Source organism: Gymnoscopelus braueri (genome assembly GCF_963280865.1).
Source record: "Gymnoscopelus braueri genome assembly, chromosome: 2".
Taxonomy (NCBI): domain Eukaryota; kingdom Metazoa; phylum Chordata; class Actinopteri; order Myctophiformes; family Myctophidae; genus Gymnoscopelus; species Gymnoscopelus braueri.
In genome coordinates, this window is record NC_137604.1 from 4,110,059 (window position 1) to 4,123,112 (window position 13,054).

The 13,054-nt window shown below is 41.3% G+C and overlaps 2 protein-coding genes across 3 annotated transcripts in view; one reads left to right on the plus strand and one right to left on the minus strand.

Moving 5' to 3' along the window:
- Nucleotides 1-13,054, plus strand: part of galnt7 (UDP-N-acetyl-alpha-D-galactosamine: polypeptide N-acetylgalactosaminyltransferase 7) — a 550,610-nt gene that overhangs the window by 266,280 nt on the left and 271,276 nt on the right. The gene's annotated exons all lie outside the window — the stretch shown is intronic.
- LOC308104554 (scavenger receptor cysteine-rich type 1 protein M130-like) overlaps nt 8,103-13,054 on the minus strand; it is a gene marked incomplete at its 3' end in the record, with an annotated part of 5,506 nt that continues 554 nt past the window's right edge. The window contains exons 2-11 of the mRNA XM_080454997.1: nt 12,793-13,054; nt 12,383-12,700; nt 11,474-11,779; nt 11,259-11,380; nt 10,322-10,469; nt 9,907-10,206; nt 9,096-9,428; nt 8,832-8,923; nt 8,194-8,687; nt 8,103-8,112 (exon numbers count right to left, since the gene is read on the minus strand). The exon at nt 12,793-13,054 is cut by the window's right edge and continues 80 nt beyond it. Coding sequence (XP_080311123.1) covers nt 8,103-8,112; nt 8,194-8,687; nt 8,832-8,923; nt 9,096-9,428; nt 9,907-10,206; nt 10,322-10,469; nt 11,259-11,380; nt 11,474-11,779; nt 12,383-12,700; nt 12,793-12,910 — 2,241 coding nt within the window. The 5' untranslated portion in view covers nt 12,911-13,054. The remainder of the gene's footprint in view (nt 8,113-8,193; nt 8,688-8,831; nt 8,924-9,095; nt 9,429-9,906; nt 10,207-10,321; nt 10,470-11,258; nt 11,381-11,473; nt 11,780-12,382; nt 12,701-12,792) is intronic.

Consider the following 13,054-nt stretch of genomic DNA (forward strand, 5'->3'; position numbering starts at 1 on the left):
AAAAAATGAGTCTTTAGTTGAGATTTAAAGGTAGCTAGCGACTGGGCCGCTTTGATATGCAGGGGCAGAATATTCCAGAGCCTGGGGGCAGCCACTGCAAAGGCCCGGTCACCCCTGGTTTTTTTCGTGGGTGTTGCCGGCACCTCCAGCAGTAGCTGGTCAGCCGACCTCAAGGCTCTGAGTGGAGAATGATTAGAAATTAGATCGGCAAGGGACGGGGGTGCCAACCCATTTCGAATTTTAAAAACGAACATTAAAATTTTAAAATCTATTCGAAAACGGACAGGGAGCCAATGGAGCGAGGCTAAAACTGGAGTGATGTGGTCACGCTTCTTTGTCCCAGTGAGGAGACGGGCAGCAGCGTTTTTGACCAACTGCAGGCGCCTCAGCAATGATTGGTCAATGCCTATATATAAAGAATTGCAATAATCCAGTCTTGACGAAATAAAAGCATGGAGGACCCTCTCGAAGTCATGTTGCGAGAGATAGGGCTTGATCTTGGCTAGGAGTCTGAGGTGAAAGAAGCTGGTTTTAACGACCGAGCTAACCTGTTTATCTAATTTGAGTGCTGAATCTAGAGTGACACCAAGATTTTTTACAGATGAGTGATTATAGATGCTAAGGGGACCAAGGATGACGGGTGGAGGAAAATTATGATTTCTGTCTTGCTGTCGTTTAAATTAAGAAAATTTGAGCTCATCCAAGATTTGATGTCTGCTAGGCAGTCCTGTAGTAATTGTGATGGGTTATGAATCATGAATGCAGTGTCTGATTGCCGTGAAAGACCTAAGAATAAATGGCACCCTCACATTGGCCTATTATAGCGCCACCAGGAGGCCAGAATAACGTACCTGACCTGGCGGAGACCTGTGCTCCGAGGAGCACTATGTTTTGCCCCCTGTCCGTCCGTCCGTCCGTGTGTCTGCGAGCAGCTAATCTCCGGCACCGTTGGCCCGGTCACTGCGAAACTGCACACACACTCCCTGAATGCCAATTCAGAACCCCTGCCTCAATCTTTTCACATGGGCCTTTTATAGCGCCACCAGGAGGCCGATTTGTGCAAAACCCATTTTTTTTATATTACTCCTACAGATTTTATCCAAACATCACGCAAAACGGTACACAGTATCTCTATAGTCATGTGATCAACACGGAACTGTCCGATGTTCCATATTCCATCCTGATTGGCTTAGATTGGCTTCCAAAGTTTGCAGGATTGGTTTGTTTTGAACAAAATGCCTCAAATCATCAATGCAGCATGCTATTTCCATGAAATTGTGAACGCACATTCCCACTAGGCCGAGGAAGAAATGCCACTTGAAAATGTTCAAATCAGCCTCATGGTGGCGCTATAACAGGCCGATTTGTGTTTTTACTTATAACTGCACCGATCTGAGTGAAACTTTGCACGCACTCTACCTAGAGGCCAAGGAAAAACCTTTGCCATGCATTTTTCACATCTGCCTTTTAGAGCGACACAAGGAGGCTGACTTTTGTAAAACATTTCTTTTGCTATTATTCCTTCAGATTCTGTCCAAAGATCACGCAAATCGGTACACAGTATCTCTAAAGTCATGTGATCAAGATGGAAGTGTCTGATATTTCATATTCCATCCTAATTGGCTAACATTGGCTTCCAAAGTTTGCTGGATAGGTCCATTTGAAAAGAATGCCTCAAATCATCAACGCAACGTGCGATGTCTGTGAAATTTTGTACACACATTCCACTAGGCAGAGGAAGAAATGCCACCCTTTTCACATTGGCCTGTTATAGCGCCACCAGCAGGTCTAATTTAGCAAAACACATTTTTTTGGAACAAAATGCCTCAAATCATGAATGCAGTGTCTGATTGCCCGTGCAAGGCCTAAGAAGAAATGCCACCCTTTTCACATTGGCTTATTATAGCACCACCAGGAGGCCACAATAACCTACCTGACCTGGCGGAGACCTGTGCTCCAAGGAGCACTTTTTCTAGTTGTACTTTATATAAAATATAAAACCTGATCGGAATGAATTTTCATTCGGGTTTGGAGGGGTGGTATATACTGTTTGAATCGGTATATACCAATCGGAATTTACCATATAAACGCTGTATTCCGAACGCTCCTCTCTGTTTGGAATACTTGCATTCTTTTGCAAATGTCCGCGCTTAGTAGTGCTGTCAGAATTGGCCAAAAATGACCCATCAAATCTTGTTTTTATTTTATTTTATATATATTAAAACTTTAATTCAAAGACTGCATAAGTTTATTTATGTCTCTGTATGTGTCGGCCACGGTTGGTGCTGAGAAGCGCTCGCTCCTGCAGGATAAAATGAATGATTCATATTCTATAGCGTCTTTTATTAAGCTTATATACTGTAACGGTTAAGCCCAGGCTTGTCCCAGAGAACGGACGCTCTTGATTGATTGATTGAAAATTTTATTAGGCAAAAGAATGTAAAACAACACAGTTACATTTATAATACTTTTGTCTAAAAGGTCCGACCAAAAAAGTCCTTGTGGACTTGTTTCCGTTGCGTTCCGTCTGAGGATCTGAACCTGTGATGGAGGAACAATCACCGGGTAAGGACTAGTAAATACTAATTCTATGTAGTTTGGATTTACCTTCAAGGCAGAGACAGATGGCATTGACTACTACTTATAAACATACCTTATTAACTTGAAAAATAAATACAGGTCAAAACTGCAGCCTGAGGCTGATTTGACCCTCTGCCTGACAACCTCCATCCACCCAAGGTTAGATAAGTTGTGTGCCAGTCATCAGTATATCCTGACGTTGGCTTCATCCTACCGTACGCTGAGATCTCACATCTGGTTGAGACTAGTTGTTGACTTTGGCTGCGCCCTTTTATTCCATTGTAGACCTGCAGAGCAGCATTGTCTGACAGGTATCTGGACACATAATCCACTCCAAAATGTGTATATTTACACTAATAAATAATCCCTGTGAAAATATGACATTTTCTAAAGTAATTTAAACAAACTGCTTTAACAGTCATTCGGTTAAGCTTGCAGATCTGGCTTGCAGATCTACAAGTTCACGTTGTGAGCTTGTAGATCTGCTATTTTCAAAATATACGAGCGCTTCTGCAAGAGCATTTTCGGGAGCCCCGACCATCTTTTCATGGACAGTGAGGTCTACAAACTTACAGTAGCTTGTCCTATGTTATGGAGTTATGTCATAGAGAGTTGTGTAGGCTACACAACCTGGCTGGGTTAAGGATATAAACCCGACGATCAAATCTCTTATTAACGTGGCATCCTACATGACTGCTTGTGCACTGCTCGGTATGGGTTAAATAAATTAATATACAAACCCCATTCATGGCGATGTGATTGGTATCATAATATGTCATTCATGTAGGCTATACTTTGTAAATTTAGATTATTATTACAAAACATACATAAACGCACTTTATATACATTTCGGCCATTTGAAAATAGCAGATCTAATAGCTCAAGATCAGCTATTTTCAAAAGATTTTTTAATACATTTTGAAGACTTGTGAAATGGGACATTCTGCATAATGAGTACTTTCTACTTTTGGTACTTTAAGTACAGTTTGATACTAATACTTTTGTACTTTTAATCAAGTACATTTTGAATTTATATTATGAAACATTTTGGGGCAGAGGTTCTGACTGGCATCCAGGGAGTGTGTGTGCACAGTTTCACTGCAATCAAGCCAACAGTGCCGGAGATTAGCTGTCCACAGACGGAGGGGGCGACGGACACACGGACACACGGATGGACGGACAGGGTGCAAAACATAGTCTCGGCCATGCCTTTCGGCCTGGTGGAGACAATAATCCTATACTATAAATGGATATATAAATATAATAATATAATATAATAATCCTATACATAAATGGATATATAAATATAATAATATAATATAATAATCCTATACTATAAATGGATATGTAAATATAATAATATAATATAATAATCCTATACTATAAATGGATATGTAAATATAATAATATAATATAATAATCCTATACTATAAATGGATATGTAAATATAATAATATAATATAATAATCCTATACTATAAATGGATATGTAAATATAATAATATAATATAATAATCCTATACTATAAATGGATATATAAATATAATAATATAATATAATAATCCTATACTATAAATGGATATATAAATATAACAAGACCAGGAGACCTGGCTCTGCCAGACCCAGAATAAGTACTTTATAAGATCAGAGCACTACGTCACGGCTAAGCCGGACTTCACATGACGTGTCAGCCTGAGTCTATGCCCATATATGGACGAAATAGGGACAAAGCCTCATGTAGGCCGACCCTCTGGGTCTGGCAACAAACAACAACAAATAATATAATATAATGATCCTATACTATAAATGGATATATAAATATAATAATATAATATAATAATCCTATTCTATAAATGGATATGTAAATATAATAATATAATATAATCCTATACTATAAATGGATATATAAATATAATAATATAATATAATAATCCTATACTATAAATGGATATATAAATATAATAATATAATATAATAATCCTATTCTATAAATGGATATGTAAATATAATAATATAATATAATAATCCTATACTATAAATGGATATATAAATATAATAATATAATATAATAATTCTATACTATAAATAGTGGGGCGGCGTGGCACGAGAAATCAGCCTAATCGTTCAATTTTATGAAGAAAGCGCCAAATTTGGCAGAAGTGTTGATTGATATATTGGGAACAAAACTGGATATTGGGACATCACAAATTCTCACCCTGGTGGGCGTGGCAGCCATTTTTCAAAATGGCCACCAGCAGTTGATCAAATCTTCCTAGTTTTTGTCCTAGTAGGCTGAAATGTTGCTCAAGTATGTGAATATGAAGGTGTGTGGGTGTGCTCATGCTATTTGCCTAAAAGGGGGCGTTGCAATGGGAGTGGCCTAGTTAACAGCAATATTTTGGGAGAATTGTTCAAATGGTGAAGCGAGAAATTTGGTACAAATCATCTTTGGAGATCACACTTCGATTTAGGACACCGGGCCAGTCATAAATCAAAGATGGCAGCCATTTTTCTTTCAAGATGGCTGCCAAAATTTGACTGTTTTTGCATTTCTGCATAATTTTGACTATAATTCTTTGAGGTAAATTACCAAATCACCAAAAAGCACTCCCATAGTATGTTTTGAACATTTTCAAATAGGAGTTACCATTTACGGTGAAGGTGCCAACTCAGCATATCGAGTAGCATGGCTTGAGTCCTGTGGTAGGTACTGGGAGCTGATGTTAGGTGTGAAGATGAAGAAAGAACAATGCTCTGTGGAGCTCAGGGAGGAGATAAGAAAGGCAGCCAGAGAGATGAAGAAAGTAGGGAGGAGTACAAAGAGATAAGGGGTAAGGCGGAGAGAAAAGTGGTGAGGGTTAAGGAAAAGAGTATGAGAAGTTGTATGAAAGGTTGGACACCAAGGAGGGAGAAAGGGACCTGCACCGATTGGCTAGACAGGTAGTGAGATGGGAAGGATGAGCAAGAGGTTAAGGTGATGAAGGATGGTTGTAAATGTTCTAGCAACCGAAGACAGTGTGTTGAGAAAATGGAAGGAGTACTTTGAGGGAACGGATGGAGGACAGTGTCGGTGTTATTCTATAAATAGTGGCTCATAGGAATAGACTATGTGACAACCAGGAATAGTTTGGTGACCACTGGAGAGACGGTTGACAGCCGGAATGTAGACAGCATCCGGGAGCAATATGGGTTAGCGCCCTAGCCTGTGTCTTCCGTGAGGAAGGAGCCCAACAAATCCACGGTAGCCTGTAGTACCACCACGGCCCAAGAAACCATCACGCCAGAATGAAATGTTTGGAACAGGGGAGTCTGGTGCAACGCTCAGGTCCTGGACCTGGTGAGACGAAGGAGGAGCCCGGCCAGGAGACCATCCACAGAGCCTAGTCCCTCCACATGCCAGATCCTCCGCTCTCCCCCAGTCCTGGCAGAGTAGCCCCTGATAAGCGGCCTGAGAGGCCCTGTCTTGCCCTAAGAGGACTGACCGTGGGTAGCTACTGGGATTTAAGTAGGGCGCTTGACAAACCCCAGCCCGGGTCACCTCGGCGAGGGTGTATGTTGCGTACCCGAACCCATGTTGAGACCCGAAACACCCATCGACCCCAGGCTACAACACTGATATGTCCCAGGTGCATCCATGTGATGTTTTTCTGTATGCAGGAGTTATTTGTAACAGAAGGATACCAGTGAGAGGGAAGATGTATAGGACGGTAGGGGGACCAGCCATGATGCTGTACGGCTTGGAAACGGTGGCACTGACGAAAGGCCAAATGCCAAAGTGGCGGTTTAAGGATGCGGTGAGAGACGACATGCAGGTGGCTGGAGTCACAGAGAAAGACACAGAACTAGATGGGAAAACATTTATACATGTTAAGAAGTCATGAGAGTTTGTCCTTGAGTTTGACTGTAGGCACAGTTGTATGGCGTGTTTTTGAAATGTTTTAATTTAGATGGTTATACATGGTAACTCCTGTTTGAAAATGTTCAAAAACATACTATGGGAGTGCTATTTTGGTGACTAATTAAAAGATATGCAGAAATGCAAAAACAGTGTTGGCGGCCATCTTGAAAAAAAATGGCTGCCAGTTTTGGCTACTGGCCAAACACAGCACGTTGACAACTGGCCAATCACAGCGCATTGACTACTGGCCAATCACAGCGTGTCTAACTGACTTTTGCTGTGCGGCTGCCTCTTACGAAAAGACCCGCCCCCCACCTGCCTCTAATTGGCCTACCAAACGCCCCCTTCTGTAACACAAGTGGAAGCTTTCCTCCTCTAAAATGACGCCCGAGATACCAATTCCTCAGAGCCGAAGGAGGTGTCTACCTTTATGTCTATGGTTTTAGGGATAAGGATGGTGGCACAAAATAGCAACTTGGCCACAGGAACACCCCTTAAGTTATCCAATAAAAACATTAAGATATAGTGTTCATAACAAGCCTTGTTTAAAAACACCAATCAAACAGCAATGTTTCCCAATATAAAAAAGACACAATGCATGATTGTAATTAACAATAAAATGTCACCTGTCAGGTGATAAGAAGCGGCCTGCTCACTCCTCATGCATTGAAGGAAGCATGAGCTCAGTTCGGGGCTCTACTCAGGCTGGCAGAGAGAGAGTAGCGCCCAGGATTACAAGCTTAGGCAATTGGCACTGGGTGAAAAAATGGGTTACAGAAATCGTGGGATACAAATTTAAAGAAACAAAAAAACAATAACATTACAATAATACCTTATTATTAACAGATCCTCAAAAGCAGTGTTCAAAACATGTAATACTTAAACATCTAAAAGTAAGAAGTTAATTATATAAAGAAATCTATATACATAATTTATTAACACATCTCCACATTCTATTGTGCCAATAGAAGCAAATGTAATGAGATCAATAGTTGTGTCGCTCAGATTCTGATGGTTCACTGTGTGACAATCTATGACCTGAATGACAAATGAGCAATGATCAATCTATGACCTGAATGACTAATGAGCAATGATCAATCTATGACCTGAATGACTAATGAGCAATGATCAATCTATGACCTGAATGACTAATGAACAATGAACAATGACACAAACACCTGGGCTGCATTGACATGTATTGTGTACAGTAAGATCAATAGATGCATTTATTGATAACTAATTACTGATAGTTATAATGACTTGATGAAACACCATGAGGGTGAAGACAGACACGGTCCAATGTGATCTGATCTTCAAACACAGAGCTCTTGTTCCCTGTAGGTGTCATTGTCTTCTGACTTGTATCCTCATGAATATTTTAACTGAAGACTTTATCTTCCTCTTCTAAACCTCACTTGGTCTTTCTGGTACATTTACAGTTCAGTGTAAATGTTCAAACCTTGACTGAGGTGATGGACAGTTATGTGATGGATGTGACATGAACTCCTTAGAGATCCACCTCATACACGTGGTGTCCTGGTTCTCCACTGGGTCCAGCTTCAGACCCTCCTGGTAGATCTATGTCGTCATACTCGTGGTATTCTGTCTCTTCACTGGGTCCAGCTTCAGACCCTCCTGGCAGATCTATGTCGTCATACTCGTGGTATTCTGTCATACTCATGGTATTCTGTCTCTTCACTGGGTCCAGCTTCAGACCCTCCTGGTAGATCTATGTCGTCATACTGGTCGTATTCTGTCTCTTCACTGGGTCCAGCTTCAGACCCTCCTGGTAGATCTATGTCGTCATACTGGTCGTATTCTGTCTCTTCACTGGGTCCAGCTTCAGACCCTCCTGGCAGATCTATGTCGTCATACTCGTGGTATTCTGTCTCTTCACTGGGTCCAGCTTCAGACCCTCCTGGTAGATCTATGTCGTCATACTGGTCGTATTCTGTCTCTTCACTGGGTCGAGCTTCAGACCCTCCTGGTAGATCTATGTCGTCATACTGGTCGTATTCTGTCTCTTCACTGGGTCCAGCTTCAGACCTTCCTTGGAGGTTTATCTCTTCATACTGGTGGTATTCTGTCTCTTCACTGGGTCCAGCTTCAGCATCGGAACCAACAGTGTTGTAATAAACCATTTCAACGTTCTCCCGTCCTACATTATAATAAACTCTGGTCTCCACTCCTGCTCTCCGCCCTCTGGTGGCCTGGAGAAACACAGCAGCACACAACTTGATCTTACTGGATCAGATCAGGTTCTCTTCAATACAAACAGTGGAACTACTTAATTTATATTCTGGTCTGGTATTGAATGAAGATGAATAAAGATTGAATAAAGACGTATACATTACCTTCCAGACACGATAGAGGACATAGCTTATCACCACCAACAGCAGCAGCATTACGAATGTAACTTTGAGGATGTTAGATGTCAGATGAGAAGCTGTGAGAGACAATATTTTACAACATAAGTAAAGATCAACTCTCATTAAAAAGTGTATTTGAGGTAATTATTTAACATTTCTTAATTTATGTCATATTCAATCCTGCTTTATGTATTTTTGCTTGATTCAGTTTCATATTGTGTCTTGAAAAGTCAATGTAATTCTGGTTACCTGTGACAGTGACAGAGAGGAACTGGCTCTTATTGTAGAAGTCATTTGAGTAAACATTGATGTGATAAATACAGCTGTAGTTCCCTTGGTGGGTGTGGTTTGCAACAGGAAACAGGAAGTTGGCAGAGTGATTGACAGCTGGCTGGGTGTAGTTGTGTGTTGTGTTGGATCCAGTGAAGGTGAGGTGGAAGGAGCCTCCTGGGTACTGTGGCTGGATAGAGCAGCTGATGGAGAAGCTGTAACCCTCCATCACCTGTGGCCCCTGATGCTGGCCCTCAGAAACCCCGTTCATGGAGGAGGAGAAGAAGGTGATGTTTGGATTAAACGGCAGATCTGTAACAAGACAGATGAGGTGATTGACTGAAACAACAGATTTATAAACAGAGAGAGAAAATGACAATAAGGTCAAATGAGAGAAAGATCAAAAGATTGGAAATAAGTTCATTATAAACATCATTGGCTCTAAATAGACAGATGACTCATTGTGTCTGATTCTAAACTGGAAAATCTTGACAACATAAAGACTCAGGTCAAGATCTGCAATAATCAGCTCATTTATTAAGAATCATGAGTACCTTTGTCTTTTAAAAATTAAATCACATTCCAAATCAAGTTATTTGTCAAATGTAATGAAAGTAGAACATGTATTTAGGTGCTCATTTATCCTAAAAGTGAAGTGAATGTGCAAACAACGTACATTAGGCAGATAGATAGATAGATAGATAGATAGATAGATAGATAGATAGATAGATAGATAGATAGATAGATAGATAACAATGTATATATGCCATTGAGGAAGTCACTGTTTTACCTGAACAGATCACCTCCAGTCTGGCAGTGGAATTACCAGAAACCTTTGTTCCACACTCTCTGAGTGAAGACTCAGACCCAACACAGGAAGATGAAATCCACCAAACAGGTTCACGTGTAAAACCAGAATTCCACTTTCTTGAAAAAGCAGAGCCACAGTCCAGCTGTCTACACACTACAGATGATGACTTCAGGTTCCAGTCAGACCAACCATCCACTGGTCTCCACTGTCCCTGGTGTTTCATCTCCAGTATACCAATACAGTTACTTATTCCTCCCACCAACCTGACGTCAGCAGACTCTGTACAGAGACAAGAGAGTAAACATTAAAGAAAAAAGTAACATTAATGTCATTTGAAAATGATCATCCAAACCAAAAATATAGTTTATATATAGTATATATATAGTATTTTTACCTAAGCAAGTGAGTTCAACAGTCTTGTTAGGTGAGCTGGTGTTTCTAGTTGAGTCTGAGGTTCCACAGTCCAGGAGAACAGACTCGTTGCCTTCACACTGGAACTCTTTGGTCCACATTGAAGTGTTCACTTCTCCATAGAGCGCCCCCTGGAGGACTGAAGGAGCCCCACAGCCAAGCTCCCTACAGACCACCTCTGCATCCTGCTGGTCAAAGTCACCTTCATACACTGAGAGCCACGACTGATTAGACTTCACCTCCACTCTGCCTGAACACACACTAGTCCCATTCACCAACCTCACTGACTCTGTGGGGTGGGGGGGGGGGGGGGGGGGAAGAGAGAGAGAGAGAGAGAGAGAGAGAGAGTACATTTCAAGTCGTACACTTTGATAGGCTGATGATTGTCAGCGGAATTTACAATCAGACTTTACAAATTACTCACTGCAAAGTAAAGGCTTTTTCACTCTCATTACTGATGTTCAAACTAAACAATAAAATGTTCTACCTGAATACCGATGATAGTTAACGTCACAGACCCACAATAATCTTGAGATATATGTGTTATTGTGATATCACGATAATGACAATATTGTTACATCCCCACAGGACAATATATACAGTAAAAATACACAAACACATTACTATTTAGTTCTAAACCTCCTGGGGTTCAGTCGCGATGGGTGCAGAACCCAGGGCTGTGGCTGTAAAATAAACTGTAAATATTACTGTTTTTGTTGTAGTAGTAGTAGTAGCTTGTTACCTGAACAGATCACCTCCAGTATGTACAAGGAAGTAGCAGAGGTCTGTGTTCCACACTCTCTCAGCGAAGACTCAGACCCAACACAGGAAGACGTAATCCTCCATGTAGGATTATGTGTAGATCCAGAACTCCTTTCTGTTGAAACAGCAGAGCCACAGTCCAGCTGTCTACACACTACAGATGATGACTTCAGGTTCCAGGCAGACCACCCATCCACTGGTCTCCATTCTCCCTGATGTTTCATCTCTAGTAGACCAGTACAGCTATTGGTACCTTCAACCAACCTTACATCATCAGACTCTGTAGAGACAAGAAAGTTAAACGTAAACAAACTAAACTATTATGTTCATTATAAACTGATAACCTAAACGTAAAGTATAATTTGTATTCTACCTGAGCAGGTGAGTTCAACAGTCTTGTCAGGTGAGCTGGTGTTTCTAGTTGAGTTTGAGGTTCTACAGTCCAGGAGAACAGACTCGTTACCTTCACACTGGAAGTCTTCGGTCCACATTGGAGTGTTTACTTCTCCATAGAGCGCCCCCTGGAGGACTGAAGGAGCCCCACAGCCAAGCTCCCTACAGACCACCTCTGCATCCTGCTGGTCAAAGTCACCTTCACACACTGAGACCCACGACTGATTAGACTTCACCTCCACTCTGCCTGAACACACACTAGTCCCATTCACCAACCTCACAGACTCTGGGGAGAGAGGGAGAGAGAGAGAGAGAGAGAGAGAGAGAGAGAATTTAGAAGATCATTTTATGAATCCACTATTGAATATAAATTTGAATCCATTATGGATGCATTTTGAAATCTAAACATCAGAGGCAAGTTTTTTTTAATGAACCCTTAACACACACAGAGAAAGACAAATAGCAATATACTCAGTGTAAAATAAATAAATACATATGCAAATACATAATAAATACATAAAAATAAACATTCATAATTAAGTAAAGGGGAAAGGAGAACAAACTAAAAACTAACCATTATCATCATCAGATCCGCCCAAATAACTCATAGGAGACTAAAAGCCCCCATGATCCCCCCCCCCCCACCACACACACACACACACACACACACACACACACACACACACTGCGCGCGCGCGCGGAATGCATCCACATGCGTATGCACACACGAACACATGCAAACTGATAAAATGATGAATGGATAGTTAGACATAAACAAACAGATGGAGAGGGCAATATAGACAGACAGATGGACAGACAGACATACAGGCAGATTAAATGAGTGACTGTAAAGGTTGCTGTCATTGTTCAAGTCATTGTTTTTCATTACCTGAACAGATCACTGTGGGTCTGCCTGTAATCAAACCTTTCCGTTTGATACCAAAAGTCTCCATTATGACACAGTCGCTCAGTGAAGACTCAGAACCAGCACAGTAAGGTGTAATCCTCCATACAGGCTGATGTGTAAAACCAGAACTCCTTTCTGTTGAAACAGCAGAGCCACAGTCCAGCTGTCTACACACTACAGATGATGACTTCAGGTTCCAGTGAAACCCACCATCCACTGGCCTCCATTCTCCCTGGTGTTTCATCTCCAGTTTACCAGTACAGTTACTGATTCCTCCCACCAACCTGACATTATCAATCACTGTAAAGAGTCAATAGAGTCAACATTAATGCAATACAATTACTTGTATTATAGAATATTCATCCAAAGCAAGAAAATAGCTTGTCTTTTACCCAAACAGGTGAGTTCAACAGTCTTGTTAGGTGAGCTGGTGTTACTAGTTGAGTTTGAGGTTCCACAGTCCAGGAGAACAGACTCGTTGCCTTCACACTGGAACTCTGTTGTCCACATTGGAGTGTCAACTTCTTCATAGAGCGCCCCCTGGAGTCCTGAAGGAGCCCCACAGCCAAGCTCCCTACAGACCACCTCTGCATCCTGCTGGTCAAAGTCACCTTCACACACTGAGACCCACGACTGATTAGACTTCACCTCCAC